We start from the raw sequence: 14,256 nt of genomic DNA, 5'->3' as shown, positions 1-14,256 counted from the left end.
TATTTGCCAGGTGGGCCTGGCTGGTGTCAGGAAGGCCTGTGGGGGAGCGCATCATCAGAGAACCCTGGCTGGGCCCCATGGGGCTCCCGTGCTCCCATCTGCCCCCCTCTGGGCCAGGCCTGAGCATCAGCAGTCAGAGGTCAGCCCCACAGTCATTACTGAGCCATGCCCTGTGCCCCCAGGCCTGCCAGAGCCCAGCCCATCTGAACCATGAGTGAGGTACGAAGGGACAGCACCAGCAGCCTTCAGCGCAAGAAGCCGCCCTGGCTGAAGCTGGACATCCCGGCTGTGGCCCCCCCAGCTACTGAGGAGCCCAGCTTCTTGCAGGTAAGCCTGGGCCAGCAGGGGTCATGAGGATGCCCTGATCAGCTCCCTCACCCTGAGCCCTTTCCCAGCCCCTGAGGCGCCAGGTTTTCCTTCGGAGTGTGAGCATGCCAGCCGAGACCGCCCGCGTGCCCTCGCCCCACCCTGAGCCTAGGCGGCCTGTGCTGCAGCGCCAGGCGTCCATCACACAGACCATCCGCAGGTATCACTCCCGGGTCAGCTGCGGGTGGGGGCAGGCCCTCCCATCAGGCTTCATCCTTGCTCTTGGTCCCCGCCTCAGCCTGCCCTCCTCCTCTGGAGCCCACTGCATCCCCTCACCCCTCTGCTCTCCTCAGTGTGCACTCTCTCGTTCTGTCTCCCCCACCACCACTGCTGGGCCCTCTCCCAGCAGCCGACAGGTACGCTTTGAGCGTGTGCACACTCTGCCCGTCTGGGGCCCCCGGGCTGCCCGAAGGGCCCTCCCACAGCGCCGGTCTCTCTCTCGGTCCCTGCTCAGGTACTTGCAGGGCATGTGTGTGCTGACATGTGCATGGCATGTGGCCCTTTGGGAGCTACCAGCACAGCTGGCAGGCCCTGGGGCTCCTAACAGCAAGTGCTGGCCATGTTTCTTGTGCATGTCCAAGCGGTGTGGGCAGCCTGCCAGGTTGCAGAGGCTGCTGTCTGAGTCTGTGATGTCCCTGGTTGTGGCTGCTGCCTGGTCCGGACCCTTGGGCTCACCTAAGGGCGAGCCTCAGCTTCTCCCCTGTGTCAGGGATGGGTGAGGACCCACTGAAATAAATGCGCACCTGAGCAAGGTGTCTGCTTCTAGCGGGAATTTGGGGATGGCTACTGCTCTGTGGGGTAAGCGAGGTTCGAATCCATACCTCCGTCCTTTCAATCAGACCTAGGCCCTGGAACCCCTGCCCTTGGGAGTGATCAGGGGCCTGAGGTGACGCCACATGCCCAGGAGGATGGCTCGGGGGCTGGGGAAGGGGGCCTGGTGGCCTGTGCTGAGGTCCTCCCGTGGCAGGGGCACAGCCGACTGGTTTGGCGTGAGCAAGGACGGTGACAGCACTCAGAAGTGGCAGCGGAAAAGCATCCGCCACTGCAGCCAGCGCTATGGGAAGCTGAAGCCTCAGGTCATCCGGGAGCTGGACCTGCCCAGCCAGGACAACGTCTCACTGACCAGCACGGAGACGCCACCCCCGCTGTACGTGGGGCCATGCCAGCTGGGCATGCAGAAGGTGTGCCCTCGTGCTGCTGCCCCAGCAGGCCCCTCATGGTGTGCAGTGGACCCCCACCCCTGCACTGTGACTGGGGCCAGTGTCCCGAGCAGAGGTCTGGGGCGGGCGGGCACAGAACAGATGGTGATGTGATGGCCCTGAAAGATACAGTCTGGGAAGGGGGGCCTCAGAGGAGGGGGCAGGGTCCTGGGCTATGCCTTCGGGCCAAGGAGAGTATCCCTGCCTATCCCTTTGCCTGTGCAAAGGCCCGACGGATTGGGGGAAGGAGCCCCTGGGTGCTGTGGGTGGGCGTGAGGCCCCTACGTAGCTGACTAGGGTCTCACAGGGAGGAGGTGACCCCTCTCCATGCAGGTCAGCTGGGGGGCAGGGGCACCCTCATGGTGCCCACCCCAGCCCCCGACTCCACAGTCCTCTCCCCTACATGCAGATCATCGACCCCCTGGCCCGGGGCAGGGCTTTCCGCTTGGTGGAGGACACCTCCGATGGCCTGAGTGCCCCCCACACACCCATCACTCCCGGTGCCGCCTCCCTCTGCTCCTTCTCTAGCTCCCGCTCAGGCTTCAACCGGCTCCCCCGGCGGCGGAAGCGAGAGTCCGTGGCCAAGATGAGCTTCCGCGCAGCCGCGGCGCTGGTGAAGGTGGGTTGGGTGAGGTGAGGGGTGAGGTGAGGAGGTGGAAAGGGGTCGCACCCTCACCCCCTTGCCCACCCCTCTAACCCCCAGGGCCGCTCGGTGCGGGATGGCACGGGCCGCAGGCTGCAGCGTCGCAGCTTCACTCCCGCCAGCTTCCTGGAGGAGGACACGGCTGACTTCCCTGAGGAGCTGGACACGTCCTTCTTTGCCCGGGTAAGAACCCGGCGGCAGGGCTGCCCCCACCTGGTCCGCCTCGGTGCCCCTGACCGCGTGTGTTTGCTCAGGAAGGAGTCCTCCACGAGGAGCTGTCCACCTACCCGGATGAGGTGTTCGAGTCCCCGTCCGAGGCGGCACTCAAGGACTGGGAGAAAGGCCCGGAGCAGGCAGACCTCACGGGCGGGGCCCTGGAGCGCAGTGAGCTGGAGCGCAGCCACCTGATGCTGTGAGTGCAGCGCGCTCTTGGGCACCAGGTCGCGGGGCGTCTCACTGTCCCTGGGCGCCCAGCTCTGCCACTGGGGCCGCCCCCTGTGCAAGGGGCGCTGCAACCCAGGGCCCAAGGGCCGGATGGGGACAGTGGGGGCGTCTGTCCCTGGTACCTGCCTCCTTGCCCTGCTGGAAGGGGTGCAGCTGTTGCTTTCCACAAGGAAGGGTCAGCGCAGACAGACGGGCGCCCTGGTCCCACGGGGTGTGGCGGGGCGGTATCACTGCGGCAGCTGGGAGTCCGGGCGGGAGCTGAGTGCGGTGCCCCCCAGGCCTCTGGAGCGCGGCTGGCGCAAGCAGAAGGAGGGCAGCCCCGCAGCCCCGCAGCCCAAGGTGCGCCTGCGGCAGGAGGTGGTGAGCGCAGCGGGGCCGCGGCGGGGCCAGCGCATCGCTGTGCCAGTGCGCAAGCTGTTTGCCCGGGAGAAGCGGCCGTACGGGCTGGGCATGGTGGGCCGCCTCACCAACCGCACCTACCGCAAGCGCATCGACAGTTACGTCAAGAGGCAGATCGAGGACATGGATGACCACAGGTCGGTGGGCGGGCTGCCCGGGGCCGTGGGCGGGGCTGGCTGGGCGGGACCTGCTGATGCTCCGCCCCGCAGGCCGTTCTTCACCTACTGGCTCACCTTCGTGCACTCGCTTGTCACCATCCTGGCGGTCTGCATCTACGGCATCGCTCCCGTGGGCTTCTCGCAGCATGAGACGGTGGACTCGGTGAGCCTCGCGCCTTCCCCGGCTGTGCACCCCTCTCGCGGCCCCGAGAGGGAGAGGGCCGACGGGGCGCGGCCTGACCCTGCTCGCCCCGTCACGCAGGTGCTACGGAACCGCGGCGTCTATGAGAACGTCAAATACGTGCAGCAGGAGAACTTCTGGATCGGGCCCAGCTCGGTGAGCGCGGCAGGCGGGCGGGCGCGAGCGAGGGCGGCGGGCTGGGCAGGGCGAGGGGACCTGGCCGCAGCTCCACGCCCTGCTCGCTCACCCGCAGGAGGCCCTCATCCACCTGGGCGCCAAGTTCTCGCCCTGCATGCGCCAGGACCCGCAGGTGCACAGCTTCATCCGCGCGGCTCGCGAGCGCGAGAGGCACTCGGCCTGCTGTGTGCGCAACGACCGCTCGGGCTGCGTGCAGACCTCGGAGGAGGAGTGCTCGGTGTGTGCGGCAGCCACCCCCTTCTCCGCGCTGCGTGTTCGCGTGGAGCCGTTCACTGTTCCCCGCCTTCATGGTGCACTGCCTTGTCTGTGCGGGGCCCCTGTGCATTTGCTCCTCCGCCCCCCAAACCGCTCCTTCACCCGGCACCCCAGGACGACCACTTTAACGTGTGTCTTATGACTGGGGTGCTGCCTTTCAGCATGTGTCGTGTTTGTGTGCACGGGCCTCAGTCAGACTTAAGTTTGCTCACTAAGCCTCATATGTGTATTTGAAAAAGACACGCTCGTTTTCACAAGGGGCAGTAGTTTACCCCAGTTCCCTGATTTCCGACAGTTTTCTGATTTTAATCTAGCACCAATTATGCTGTTGAACAAAATCTGCCCTGAAATCCACGTTCATTGCCCGAATGTAAATTCCTGGAGATTGAGTTGTGGGGTCAGGGTGCCAGGCTGCACCCAGGGAGTATCTGAGCTTGATTTGACCCTGCCTGAGTCGCCTTACCACCAACTTGGAGCTGAGCCCTGTGTCTCCCACAGTCCACACTGGCAGTTTGGGTTAAGTGGCCTGTTCACCCCAGTGCCCCAGACCTCGCTGGGCACAAGAGGCAGTTTGGTTCCGTCTGCCACCAGGACCCCAGGTTAGTCCCCATGACTACTCCCTCGTTCACTAGGAGGGGAGGGCCATCAAGCAGGCAGGCTCTAAGCAGGTCTGACTAAATGCTGGTCACTCAGGGTGTGCGATGAACCCTCCTCTGAAGACCCTCATGAATGGCCTGATGACATCACCAAGTGGCCGGTGAGTAGAGGTCCTGGGGGTGTCACCCTTGTCATGGTGGGTAGGGAGCCACATCTTACCCCCCAGCCTATCTCATGGGCCCTGTCTCAGCTCCACCACGTCTGAGTGCTATGGCCTGGCCTTCGCCAGCCTGTCAGCAGTGCCAGCCTCTGAGCAGATGGTCTGAGCTAGGTTGGCAGAGACATGGAGGTCATGTGTCATCATCCCAACTACAGAGATAGGCCAGCTGAGGCTTGTACGAAGTCTGTTGCCTGTACGAAGTCAAGGGAGGCCTGTCTCCCCAAGCATTGTGTGGGTCCCAGGGTTGGGGGAGGCCCTGACCCAGCTGCAGCTCATCCCCATCTGTGACCCAGATCTGCACCAAAAACAGTGCTGGGAACCACACCAACCACCCCCACATGGACTGTGTCATCACGGGACGTCCCTGCTGCATTGGCACCAAGGGCAGGTGTGTACACGTGTGTGCAGAATGCATGGTGTGTGTGCATGTGCTTAAGTGTGCATGCATGCACATGGGTGCTTGTATGTGCATGCATGCCTGGGTGTGCATGTGTGCCTGCAGGATGGGAGACGCACGCACACACGTAGCTGGTCCTGGGACTCGGCAGCGGCCAGTGGCTATGCCCTTCTCTCTCACAAAGTTCTAAAATGATCCAAGACACTGACAGGAATGGGGTCAACAGCCTGGACTTAGTTTGAGGCCATCAAACGCAGGTGGGTGGGGGTACACGCCTCTGCCCTCAGGGCCTCAGCGGTTCCCTCCCACATGGGGGCACCCTCCCACCCCCAGCCTGACTTTCCAGGTGTGAGATCACCTCCCGGGAGTACTGTGACTTCATGAGAGGCTACTTTCACGAGGAGGCCACGCTCTGCTCTCAGGTAGGTCTCGGAGCACAGGGTGAGCCCCTGCTCCCCCGCACAGGTGCTGACGGCCCCTCTGTGCAGGTGCACTGCATGGACGATGTGTGTGGGCTCCTGCCCTTCCTCAACCCCGAGGTGCCTGACCAGTTCTACCGCCTGTGGTTGTCCCTCTTCTTGCACGCAGGGCAAGTGACGCATTGGGCAGGGTGGGGTGTGCTGGGGAGTGGCCAGGCAGGGATGGCAGGCTCCCAAGTGTCCCTGCTGAACCTCTCCCCACCCCCCAGGGTCCTGCACTGCCTGGTGTCCGTCTGCTTCCAGATGACCATCCTGCGGGATCTGGAGAAGCTGGCGGGCTGGCACCGCATCTCCATCATCTACCTGCTGAGTGGCATCACCGGCAACCTGGCCAGTGCCATCTTTCTGCCATACCGGGCGGAGGTGAGCCGTCCTTCTGGGTGGGTGGCAATGCCTGCACACACCTGTCCACCTCCGGCCCGTGTCAGGCATGTTTGGCCCTTAGTTCCGACGGGCTCCAGGCCTGGGAGGTGGGGTGTGGCTTGAGGCCTAGGTTTGCACGGGTGCTCTGCTTCCCTGCAGGTGGGCCCGGCTGGCTCGCAGTTTGGCATCCTGGCCTGCCTCTTCGTGGAGCTGTTCCAGAGCTGGCAGATCCTCGCGCGGCCCTGGCGTGCCTTCTTCAAGCTGCTGGCTGTGGTCCTCTTCCTCTTTGCCTTCGGGCTGCTGCCCTGGATCGACAACTTCGCCCACGTCTCCGGGTTCGTCAGCGGCCTCTTCTTGTCCTTCGCCTTCCTGCCCTACGTCAGCTTTGGCAGGTTCGACCTGTACCGGAAGCGCTGCCAGATCATCGTCTTCCAGGCGGTATTCCTGGGGCTGCTCGCCGGCCTGGTGGTGCTCTTCTACTTTTACCCGGTGCGCTGCGAGTGGTGCGAGTTCCTCACCTGCATCCCCTTCACCGACAAGTTCTGTGAGAAGTACGAACTGGATGCACAGCTGCACTGAGCCAAGCCAAGGCAGGGGGCTGCGGCCGCGCTCCAGCAGGCCTGGAGCCCAGTGCCCAGGCCGCCCCTGCCCCTTCCAGCTGGCAGGACCGTAATGTTTCTGAACACAGACCTCTGTGCCTTGTTCACGACGGTTGGACCCCTCGTGCCGCCACGTTTGTTACACTAGCGCCCGTAATCACCTTCTAACCAGTCTCTTGACGACCACCTTACGTGGCCAGTAAATGAACGGGAGCGTTTTAGCTGCCATTACCTTGATCCTGGCTACCTCCTCCTTCCTGCTTCTGGCTGGGTGGCCATGGAGCGAAGTCTCTCATCTGAGTAGACATAGGGTGCCCCTCTTCTGGTGACTGGTAGGTGATGGTGGGGTGCCCCAGTGATGCCCTTGCTCTCAGCCCTGCTGGGGAGCCCTCCCCCACCCCCCACCCAGCCAGGGCTGGACAGGAGGCCACATCTGTTTGTCACATGCACTCTGCTCTGGTCCCAGGAGGAGAAACAAAGATAGCCAGTCTGCTTGTTCTCCTTGCTGTACAGTTCATGGCAGGAGCAGCACGTGGCCCGTGAACCGTGTGGCCATGGAGCTCAGGCGTAGCCACCCCAGACCTCAGGGCCCACCTGCTCCAAAGCCACTCCCTCCCCTCACCTCCCTAATTGGGCAGCACCCAATCCTCCTGCCCAGAGTACTGTTGTTTTCTGACTTTAAACGTTTATTGTATACACACAGCCACAACCACAGCCCTGTGGGGGTTCACAAGTAGTCAGGTGGGGGCCTCAGGAGGATCTGACAGCCCTGAGGTTCATGCTGATGGCTTCCGATGGGGGAGGAAGGAGGAGGCAGGGCACAGTTGGGGTGAAGATGTAACCTGCCTTTCTGTGACAGAGACAGAGGCCGAGGGGAAAAGCTTGACCCCCGTCCCTCTGTCCTCACTGGGGGCTCACTTTTGCCTCAGCTTCTTGATGAAAGAGACCTCATCCCGATTCCGGATGCCATAACTGAAAGAGAAGGAAAGGCAGGAAGTGTCTGTGAAAAAGAAGGGGGGCGCAACAAGTATGCTCCCAGGGAGGGAGGAGATTCACGCTGCCTAGCGGGTAGCCTCTCCCCGCTAAAAATCCAAAAACCCAACCCACTGCCATCGAGTCGATCCCCACTCAGTGACCCCCTTTGAGTTTCTGAGGCTGTAAATCTTTACGGAAGTAGATTGCCCGATCTTCCTTTTGCAGAGTGGCTAGTGGGTTTGAACCACCAACCTTGTGATTAGCAGTCTAGTGCCTTAGGCACTACGCCACTCCTCCCACTACACGCTCTCATTCCTTCCACCTGGTCCAGGTAGCCCCTCGGGACCCTGATGCTTTCATACCGGTGAGAGCCAGCCACCTCCTCTGCCTGCCCTTTCAGTGGGAGGGATGAGAGCTGGCCCCCGAAGTTCAGGGACATTTCCAGGAGGCCCTCCCTGTGGTAGAACATGGGTCCTAGAGCCCAGCGAGGACCAGCCCCTCCCCCAGCAGCTCCCAGTGTGCACAGGACTTACTCTCGGAGCTTCTTCCTGTCCTCTGTGAGCTTCTCGCCCGTGAAAGTCAGATAGTACGTCCTCCACACATAGGACCTGCAAAGGGGAGACTCAGGAAACAAAGGCTCTCTTCCTGCACTATGTGCTGACCAGGCCTGAGGCAGCTGCAGGGAGGTCTCAAACTGCTGCATGGGGGCCGCACACCTCGCGCAGAAACACACCGATGCCTAGCAGGAGCGTGAGGGAGGGGAGGGACACGACCAAGCTGCAGTGCCTGGAACCTGGGAGACCACTTCGGGCCACTGGAAACACCCAAAGGTGCCCCCAAATGATGCCTGCAGCCGCAGAGGCAGGAGGACGCAGGTGAGCGTGTAGAAAGAAAGCGGGCAGGAATCCACCAAAGTCCAGGCTGGGCCTGGTGTGCTAAAGCAATGTCCCCTCAGTCACAGCCAGGGGCCAGTGCGTGTGCCTGGGGGGCCTGCAAAGGGTCCTGCCCCACTCACCAGCTGATGTGCTGGATGCCCCCTTCGCGCTCCTGCCGCAGCTGCACGTGTCTCTGGATGGCCTTCTTCAGATCCAGGACCGCGGCATTCTGCACCACCACGACCGCTGCAACCAGGGACACAGATGGGAGAAGACCCCAGGTCGGTGGGCCCCACAGGCTAGCCTCAGGGCAGGCTGCCGGGGCCCTGATGCACCTTCAGGGAGGCGGGCGGCGGGCTTCGCTTACGCATGACCTCGCCGTCCATCTTGCACACGCGGACTGTCATGGCCTGGCCGTACTCCAGCGCTATCTGAGAGCTGACCTCCTCCAGCGTGACCTGCAAGAGGTGAAAGTGGGAAGCTGTCATCCCCGAGACAGTGCACACAACGAGCCAACAGCAGCCCAACACTGGTGCCCCCACAACAAAGCAATTACTGAGCTGGCCCCACAGCTCCCGATAATGGCCCCTGCCTCTGTTCGAGCTCCGTTTGCAGCACCAGGAGCTCACGTTCCACTCACATCTTCTAAGCTAACGGTTCAAAGTGGACACCCGCTCCCAAGAGGCAGGCTGGAGCGCGCCCTCTGAGACCCAGCCCCGTGCCGCCTCCAGCCCAGGGGCCGCAGCGCCCACAGGACCGAGGGGAAAGACCCGCCCTGCCAGAGCGCGCACCTGGATAGGCAGATCGCAGAGCAGGGGGTCCTGTACCACCATGGCGAGACCCTCCTGGAACACGTCCACCACCTCCGAGTGCGGCAGCGCCTCGTCCTCATCGTCCTCGGGCGCCTCGGGCCGCGCCTCGCGCTCGGCTACCTCCAGGTCCGCGTCGGCCGCCTGGCCCTCGGCCTGCTAGTCAGCGCGAAGGAGGCGAAGCGCGTCCATGCGGGACTGCGGCCCGTACACGGAAGTCGGCGCGCCATTGGCGCGCCTGGGGGCGGAGCGGCCGCCATACCCAATGAGAAGGGCGGGACGGTTATCGCAAGGCCCGCTGGGAGCGCGAGGCCAGCGTGCCTATTGGAGGGGCCCTGGGGCGTGGCCCTGCCTCGGCCAATGGGAGCGGGTATCGGAGGCGAGCGGTCGCTGAGGCTGTTGGGAATCGGGCGACCGACGGGGCTGCCGGGAACCAGGAGCTATGCTACTCTTCTGCCCGAGCTGCGGGAACGGGCTGATCGTGGAAGAAGGGCAGCGCTGCCACCGCTTCGCCTGCAATACCTGCCCTTACGTGCACAACATCACCCGCAAGGTGGGTCCCGCCGCCTGCTGTCTGCTCACGCCCGCGTGGGCACTGCCTCGTGACGCTCGCAGCCAGCCGCTCCTGCAGCGCTGTGCGGAGATTTCTGCAGCACGCTGGCTGGGTGCCCTGCTCCCCACTGCTCCGAGGCAGGTCCCAGCTGTCTATGCTCGGAAGCCTTCTGTGGTTCCGGGCCGGTTCAGGTGCTCCGGCGCGGACCTCGCCCGCCTGCTGCTCGGGTTTCGTCCGCTGACGTGCCCCTCCGTCTTGCCCACGTTGCCGCAGCAGCACCGGCTGCGAGAGTGTTGCTAGTGGTGTTGGGGCGCACGCTGCCTCAGAGCCACGTGACTCGGTGGTTGCGGCTTAAATGATTAACGGCACCCTCCCCATTTTGTCTTCCCGTTTTTTTTTTTTTTTTTAACGTGGCACTCGTCACCCTCACATGCTGTATAATTTCCGCACGTGTTTATTACCCCCGAAACATAAACGGTAGGAGGGCAGGGAACTTTGTTTATTCGTTAAACTTTTTTACTGTGATTTGGGTGCACATTTACCAAGCAGATTCGTTTGGCTTTCGACAATTGTTTCACGGCACCCATCACCAGCCCGACTATAAACAGCTCTCGTCCCATCGTGTCCTTCTCGGCCGTGCATTCCTGTCTGTCCAGGTTCCCCCGATGCCAGGGCTGCGTTTTTGATCTTTCGCGGTTGATTGCTGCAGGGGCTGCGTCTTACTGGGGTTGGTGTTCCGCCTGTAGGCCTTTGCTGCTGGGCTGAGAGCGAATCCACGCAAGTGAGCCTAGTTCCCGGCCCAAAGGATCACCCAGGGCCATAGTCTTGGGCGTTCTACCAGTCACTCTACTACAACCAGTAATTCTGGTCATTTTTGCTTTTCAATTGCACATTTTTTTCTCCCACTTTATCCAGGATCTCCTGTTTTGATCCCTTTCTGAGTGGTTGACATTGGTAGCTGAGTATTCTCTAGGTGTCTTGGTCTCTTGGTCATGTAGGCTGAGGTTCCTGTGGTCCATCAGACCATTGGAGTAATTGTTCCCATGTGACTGGTTTACTTTGCTCCAGGTGAGGGGACACGAGTAGTTGGCCACTGTAAAGCTTTTAAGACCACAGTCACTACTCACCAAAGGAGGATGTGGAACAAGATTTTTATGTACTGTGTTGTGGCAGTTCTGCTTGCTGTGCCCTGAGACCACGGTCCAGCCCCTGCAGGCCCTGGGGCGGAGGATTTTCTCTAGTAAGTTCTTTCCCGTGCCCTAGTCTGAACACCTGGAGTGGAACCTGCAGTTGAATGTTTAGTAGAAGAAGGCTGCGTGCTGTATTACAGGAGGGTGAGTGGTTCAAACTCAGCAGCCGCTCTGTAGGAGAAAGATGTGGCAGTCTGCTTCCGTAAAGACTACAGCCTTGGAAACCCATGGAGCAGTTCTGTGAATCAGAACGGACTCAAGGGCGGTGGGTTTGGTTGGTGTATTGCAACTGACACGATTTCGGCATTTCTCTTTGAAATGGAACGTTACACTCTTCAGAAGTAGAGTTATCGGTGCTGCCTCATCTTTGGTGTTTGTATACACTCCTTTAGAGTCCGGAACTATGGGAAGAATGCACCCTGATGTAATCCTGACGTTTCAGGGATGTGATAAAAATCGGGAAAGAAGCCGGGCATAACCTGCTCGGAGGGCTCTCGTGGCCTGGGCGGGGAGCGGCTGGGCTGCCCAGCTGAGTGCTGCTCTTCGGTTTCCATTTTACTTCCTTCTCTCATCTGGTTGTCAGCAGCTGGGAGAGGAGGAGGGCCACACCTAACCCATTTTTCTTCCGCTAAATGTTTTAGAGATCGCACTGTTCCAACTGCCTCTCTGCTCTTGATGGGCGACCTGATCAGAGTCTCTGAATTCTAGGGAGCATCAGGGCCTGGCCTGTGAGGCAGAAACTCTGTTGGAGGGAGCAAGGCTGGGAAGACATTTGGGGGCTGTGGTGGTTGGGTGGCCCAGGGTCTATACCCGCCATTACCTTGGCGAGTCTGAAGGCTTTGTTTGTCAGGTGACAAACCGGAAGTATCCCAAGCTGAAAGAAGTGGATGACGTGCTTGGAGGAGCAGCTGCCTGGGAGAACGTCGACTCCACTGCAGGTGAGGAAGCCTTTTCTTTTGCAAAGTTGTGGAGAAGTACGAGGCTGCCTGCTGCATCTCCATGTCAGAGTTTGTGATGATAGACTTACAGTGGGGCTTCTAAAAGTAGAAGACATATTTTTCCTTAAAAACTTATTTGTTACACACACAATATTGGTACAAGTCTTAGAGTCACACAGACCACTTAGATTCTCGGTACCGCCTGTTGTGGGACTTGGCCTCTCTGGGGCTGATACGTGTTCCTGGGTCACGTGAGGACAAAGAGAGCTGGATACCACTTGAGTTGAGGAAGCACCTGGAAGACAGTAGCTGTGGTCACAGTGGCAATAAAAACCAGAGTATAGGGAGAAAATAGGGTCTTTTTGTTTTAATGTAGATTTTTAAAAAATACCCAGGAGCGTTAAACAGCCTTCTCGGTAAAATCATTTATTTCACTCATTTCCGAGAGAGATGGCTGTGACTAGGGAGGAAGGAGAACCCCTGTAAGGAGGCTAACCTTTAAGGAGAAGGGGAGTGTAACTCTAGGCTAGCACTTCCTTTTACCCCACAGAGGGACATCCCGGTCACCCCACAGAGGGACAGCCTGGTCACCCCAGAGAGGAACAGCCAGGTCACCCCACAGAGGAACAGCCAGGTCACTGGGTTGGAGATTAGCGTCCACAGAGTTTGCACGGAATACGTGCCCAGCGTTTTTATGTACTAATGTTCTTTTGAGAGTGCTGTTGGTTTCTCCAAGTGACAACATGTTTATAGCCATGAGCCATAAGGCACTTGAAGGGGATGTGTGGTGGCATCTTGGTAAAGCAGGTTGAAGCCCAGCTGCCAGAATGGGCCCTTGAATGCCATGGGAAAGGAAGGTCAGAGTGGGTCCTTGTGGAATGACAGGATCCCAGTTGGGAAGCCAGGTGGCTTGTGTTCATGCCTGGGGGTGGGCAGTGCCCTTGCCAGGGAACTGTGCAAGTGTGGGTCCAGAGACAGCTTCTGTGTTCTCTCTCCAACTGGCCTCTAACCAGGTGTGAGCAGAAATGTGGGGCCCTGTGAGTGGAGGAGAGTTTTCAAGGTCCCTTGTGGTTCTAGCATAGTGGGAGTGATGCCACTGTTCATGGATTGACTGCCCTGCTCACCGGCCTGGCCTTCACTGAGGTGTAAGATGCCCTTGGTGAGGAAGGCTGGGTGAGCAGAGGTTCCCGCTGCCTCAGTGCCACTGACTCCGCACTCGTGCTGATCATGGACATTGTTTGTTGTTCTTATTGCCAGAGCCGTGTCCCAAGTGTGAACACCCTCGTGCCTACTTCATGCAGCTTCAGACCCGCTCTGCTGATGAGCCAATGACCACCTTCTACAAGTGCTGCAACGCCCAGTGTGGACACCGCTGGCGGGACTAGCAGCCAGGCTGGCCCCGCAATGGCCGTGTCTGGTCCTGTGTCACGGTGGACTCCTGGTGGGACTGTGAACTGTGTCCTGAGGGCCATGGGCCTTTGATGGTGTGGTGGTGAAGAGACAGGGAGTGTGGACACAGTCCATCTGCCAGTGGGAGTGGACAGCTCTGTTGACGTCCAGGCTGTTTTTCAGCTTGGAAAGGAATGTCCTCACCTGGGTCTACCCTGTTGAAGGTCCAGGTGGTCTCTGTGTGTTGAGCAATTGACGTTCCCTCAGCAACCCATTCTCTTCATAATCTGTGCCGTCTACACAGATAATAAAGTAAAACCTATTAACTCAGTACGTTACATTTCCCTAAATATTTAAGTTTTAATTGCAAAAGTATTTAATCAAAAACTTATTCTGAAAATAAAATGGAAATTATAGTATTATGTTCTCTGTGTTATAAATAAGCCTTAAAAAGTTGACAACATACTGCACAAGATTGATGACTAAGTTCTAAACTGGTTCTAACAGAACTAGTTCTAACTGATTCAGACCAGAAAAGCTAATAACATGGACTTAAATCTGTTTATTATTTCTAATCTTATTCCTTATTCACCTTTTAAACCTTCCCCAGTTTTCTTTTTTTTTTCTTTTGTACTGTGATTTTGGGAAAAATTTACAGAGCAAATTCACTTTCCATACAGCAGCTCACATACACTTTGTCTCATGACGTTGACTGCAATTTCCCGCAATGCAACAGCTCTCCTCCCACTTCCTCCCCTTAGTTACCCCCTCCCTGTGTCCATCCCTCCATGCACTCCTGCCCCCTGAGCTGTCTTCCTGTGTATACACAGCCCTTCTGTTCTCCCATGATTGATCTCTCCAAGGAGTGTATCTGCTTAATGTAAATGTTCACCTCCTATGCCTGTCTTTTGTTTGGCTGCAAGTCACAGGAGTGGGTTCAATTCCAGACCTGAAGGGCAGCTAGGGGCCATAGTCTCAGGGTTTCCACCAGGCTCTATCAGACCAGCACACCTGGTCCCCAATTTTCTT

At 59.2% G+C, this 14,256-nt stretch overlaps 3 protein-coding genes across 3 annotated transcripts; 2 read left to right on the top strand and 1 right to left on the bottom strand.

Moving 5' to 3' along the window:
* Window positions 1-210: 210 nt before the first annotated feature.
* RHBDF1 (rhomboid 5 homolog 1) lies at window positions 211-6,478 on the top strand. The gene is made up of 17 exons (XM_007957438.1): window positions 211-327; window positions 396-526; window positions 1,334-1,547; window positions 1,975-2,184; window positions 2,269-2,391; window positions 2,463-2,620; window positions 2,931-3,188; window positions 3,261-3,372; window positions 3,472-3,546; window positions 3,644-3,805; window positions 4,342-4,442; window positions 4,537-4,600; window positions 4,954-5,048; window positions 5,404-5,479; window positions 5,546-5,646; window positions 5,746-5,899; window positions 6,059-6,478. The coding sequence occupies exons 1-17, from the start codon at window positions 211-213 to the stop codon at window positions 6,476-6,478; spliced, it is 2,571 nt and encodes an 856-aa protein (XP_007955629.1).
* A 934-nt stretch (window positions 6,479-7,412) lies between these two features.
* On the bottom strand, window positions 7,413-9,259 carry SNRNP25 (small nuclear ribonucleoprotein U11/U12 subunit 25). Its single transcript, XM_007957436.1, has 5 exons — window positions 9,140-9,259; window positions 8,716-8,806; window positions 8,489-8,594; window positions 8,007-8,081; window positions 7,413-7,470 (listed from the first exon to the last, which is right to left on the bottom strand). Exons 1-5 carry the CDS (start codon window positions 9,179-9,181, stop codon window positions 7,413-7,415), a joined length of 372 nt encoding a protein of 123 aa, XP_007955627.1. The 5' UTR covers window positions 9,182-9,259.
* A 340-nt stretch (window positions 9,260-9,599) lies between these two features.
* Window positions 9,600-13,223, top strand: POLR3K (RNA polymerase III subunit K). Its single transcript, XM_007957435.1, has 3 exons — window positions 9,600-9,710; window positions 11,751-11,838; window positions 13,096-13,223. The coding sequence occupies exons 1-3, from the start codon at window positions 9,600-9,602 to the stop codon at window positions 13,221-13,223; spliced, it is 327 nt and encodes a 108-aa protein (XP_007955626.1).
* Window positions 13,224-14,256: the final 1,033 nt, after the last annotated feature.

This window comes from Orycteropus afer, unplaced genomic scaffold, assembly GCF_000298275.1.
Source record: "Orycteropus afer afer isolate SDZICR_OR568_19922 unplaced genomic scaffold, OryAfe1.0 scaffold00751, whole genome shotgun sequence".
Lineage (NCBI taxonomy): Eukaryota > Metazoa > Chordata > Mammalia > Tubulidentata > Orycteropodidae > Orycteropus > Orycteropus afer.
This window is presented reverse-complemented; position numbering and strand designations above follow the sequence as displayed.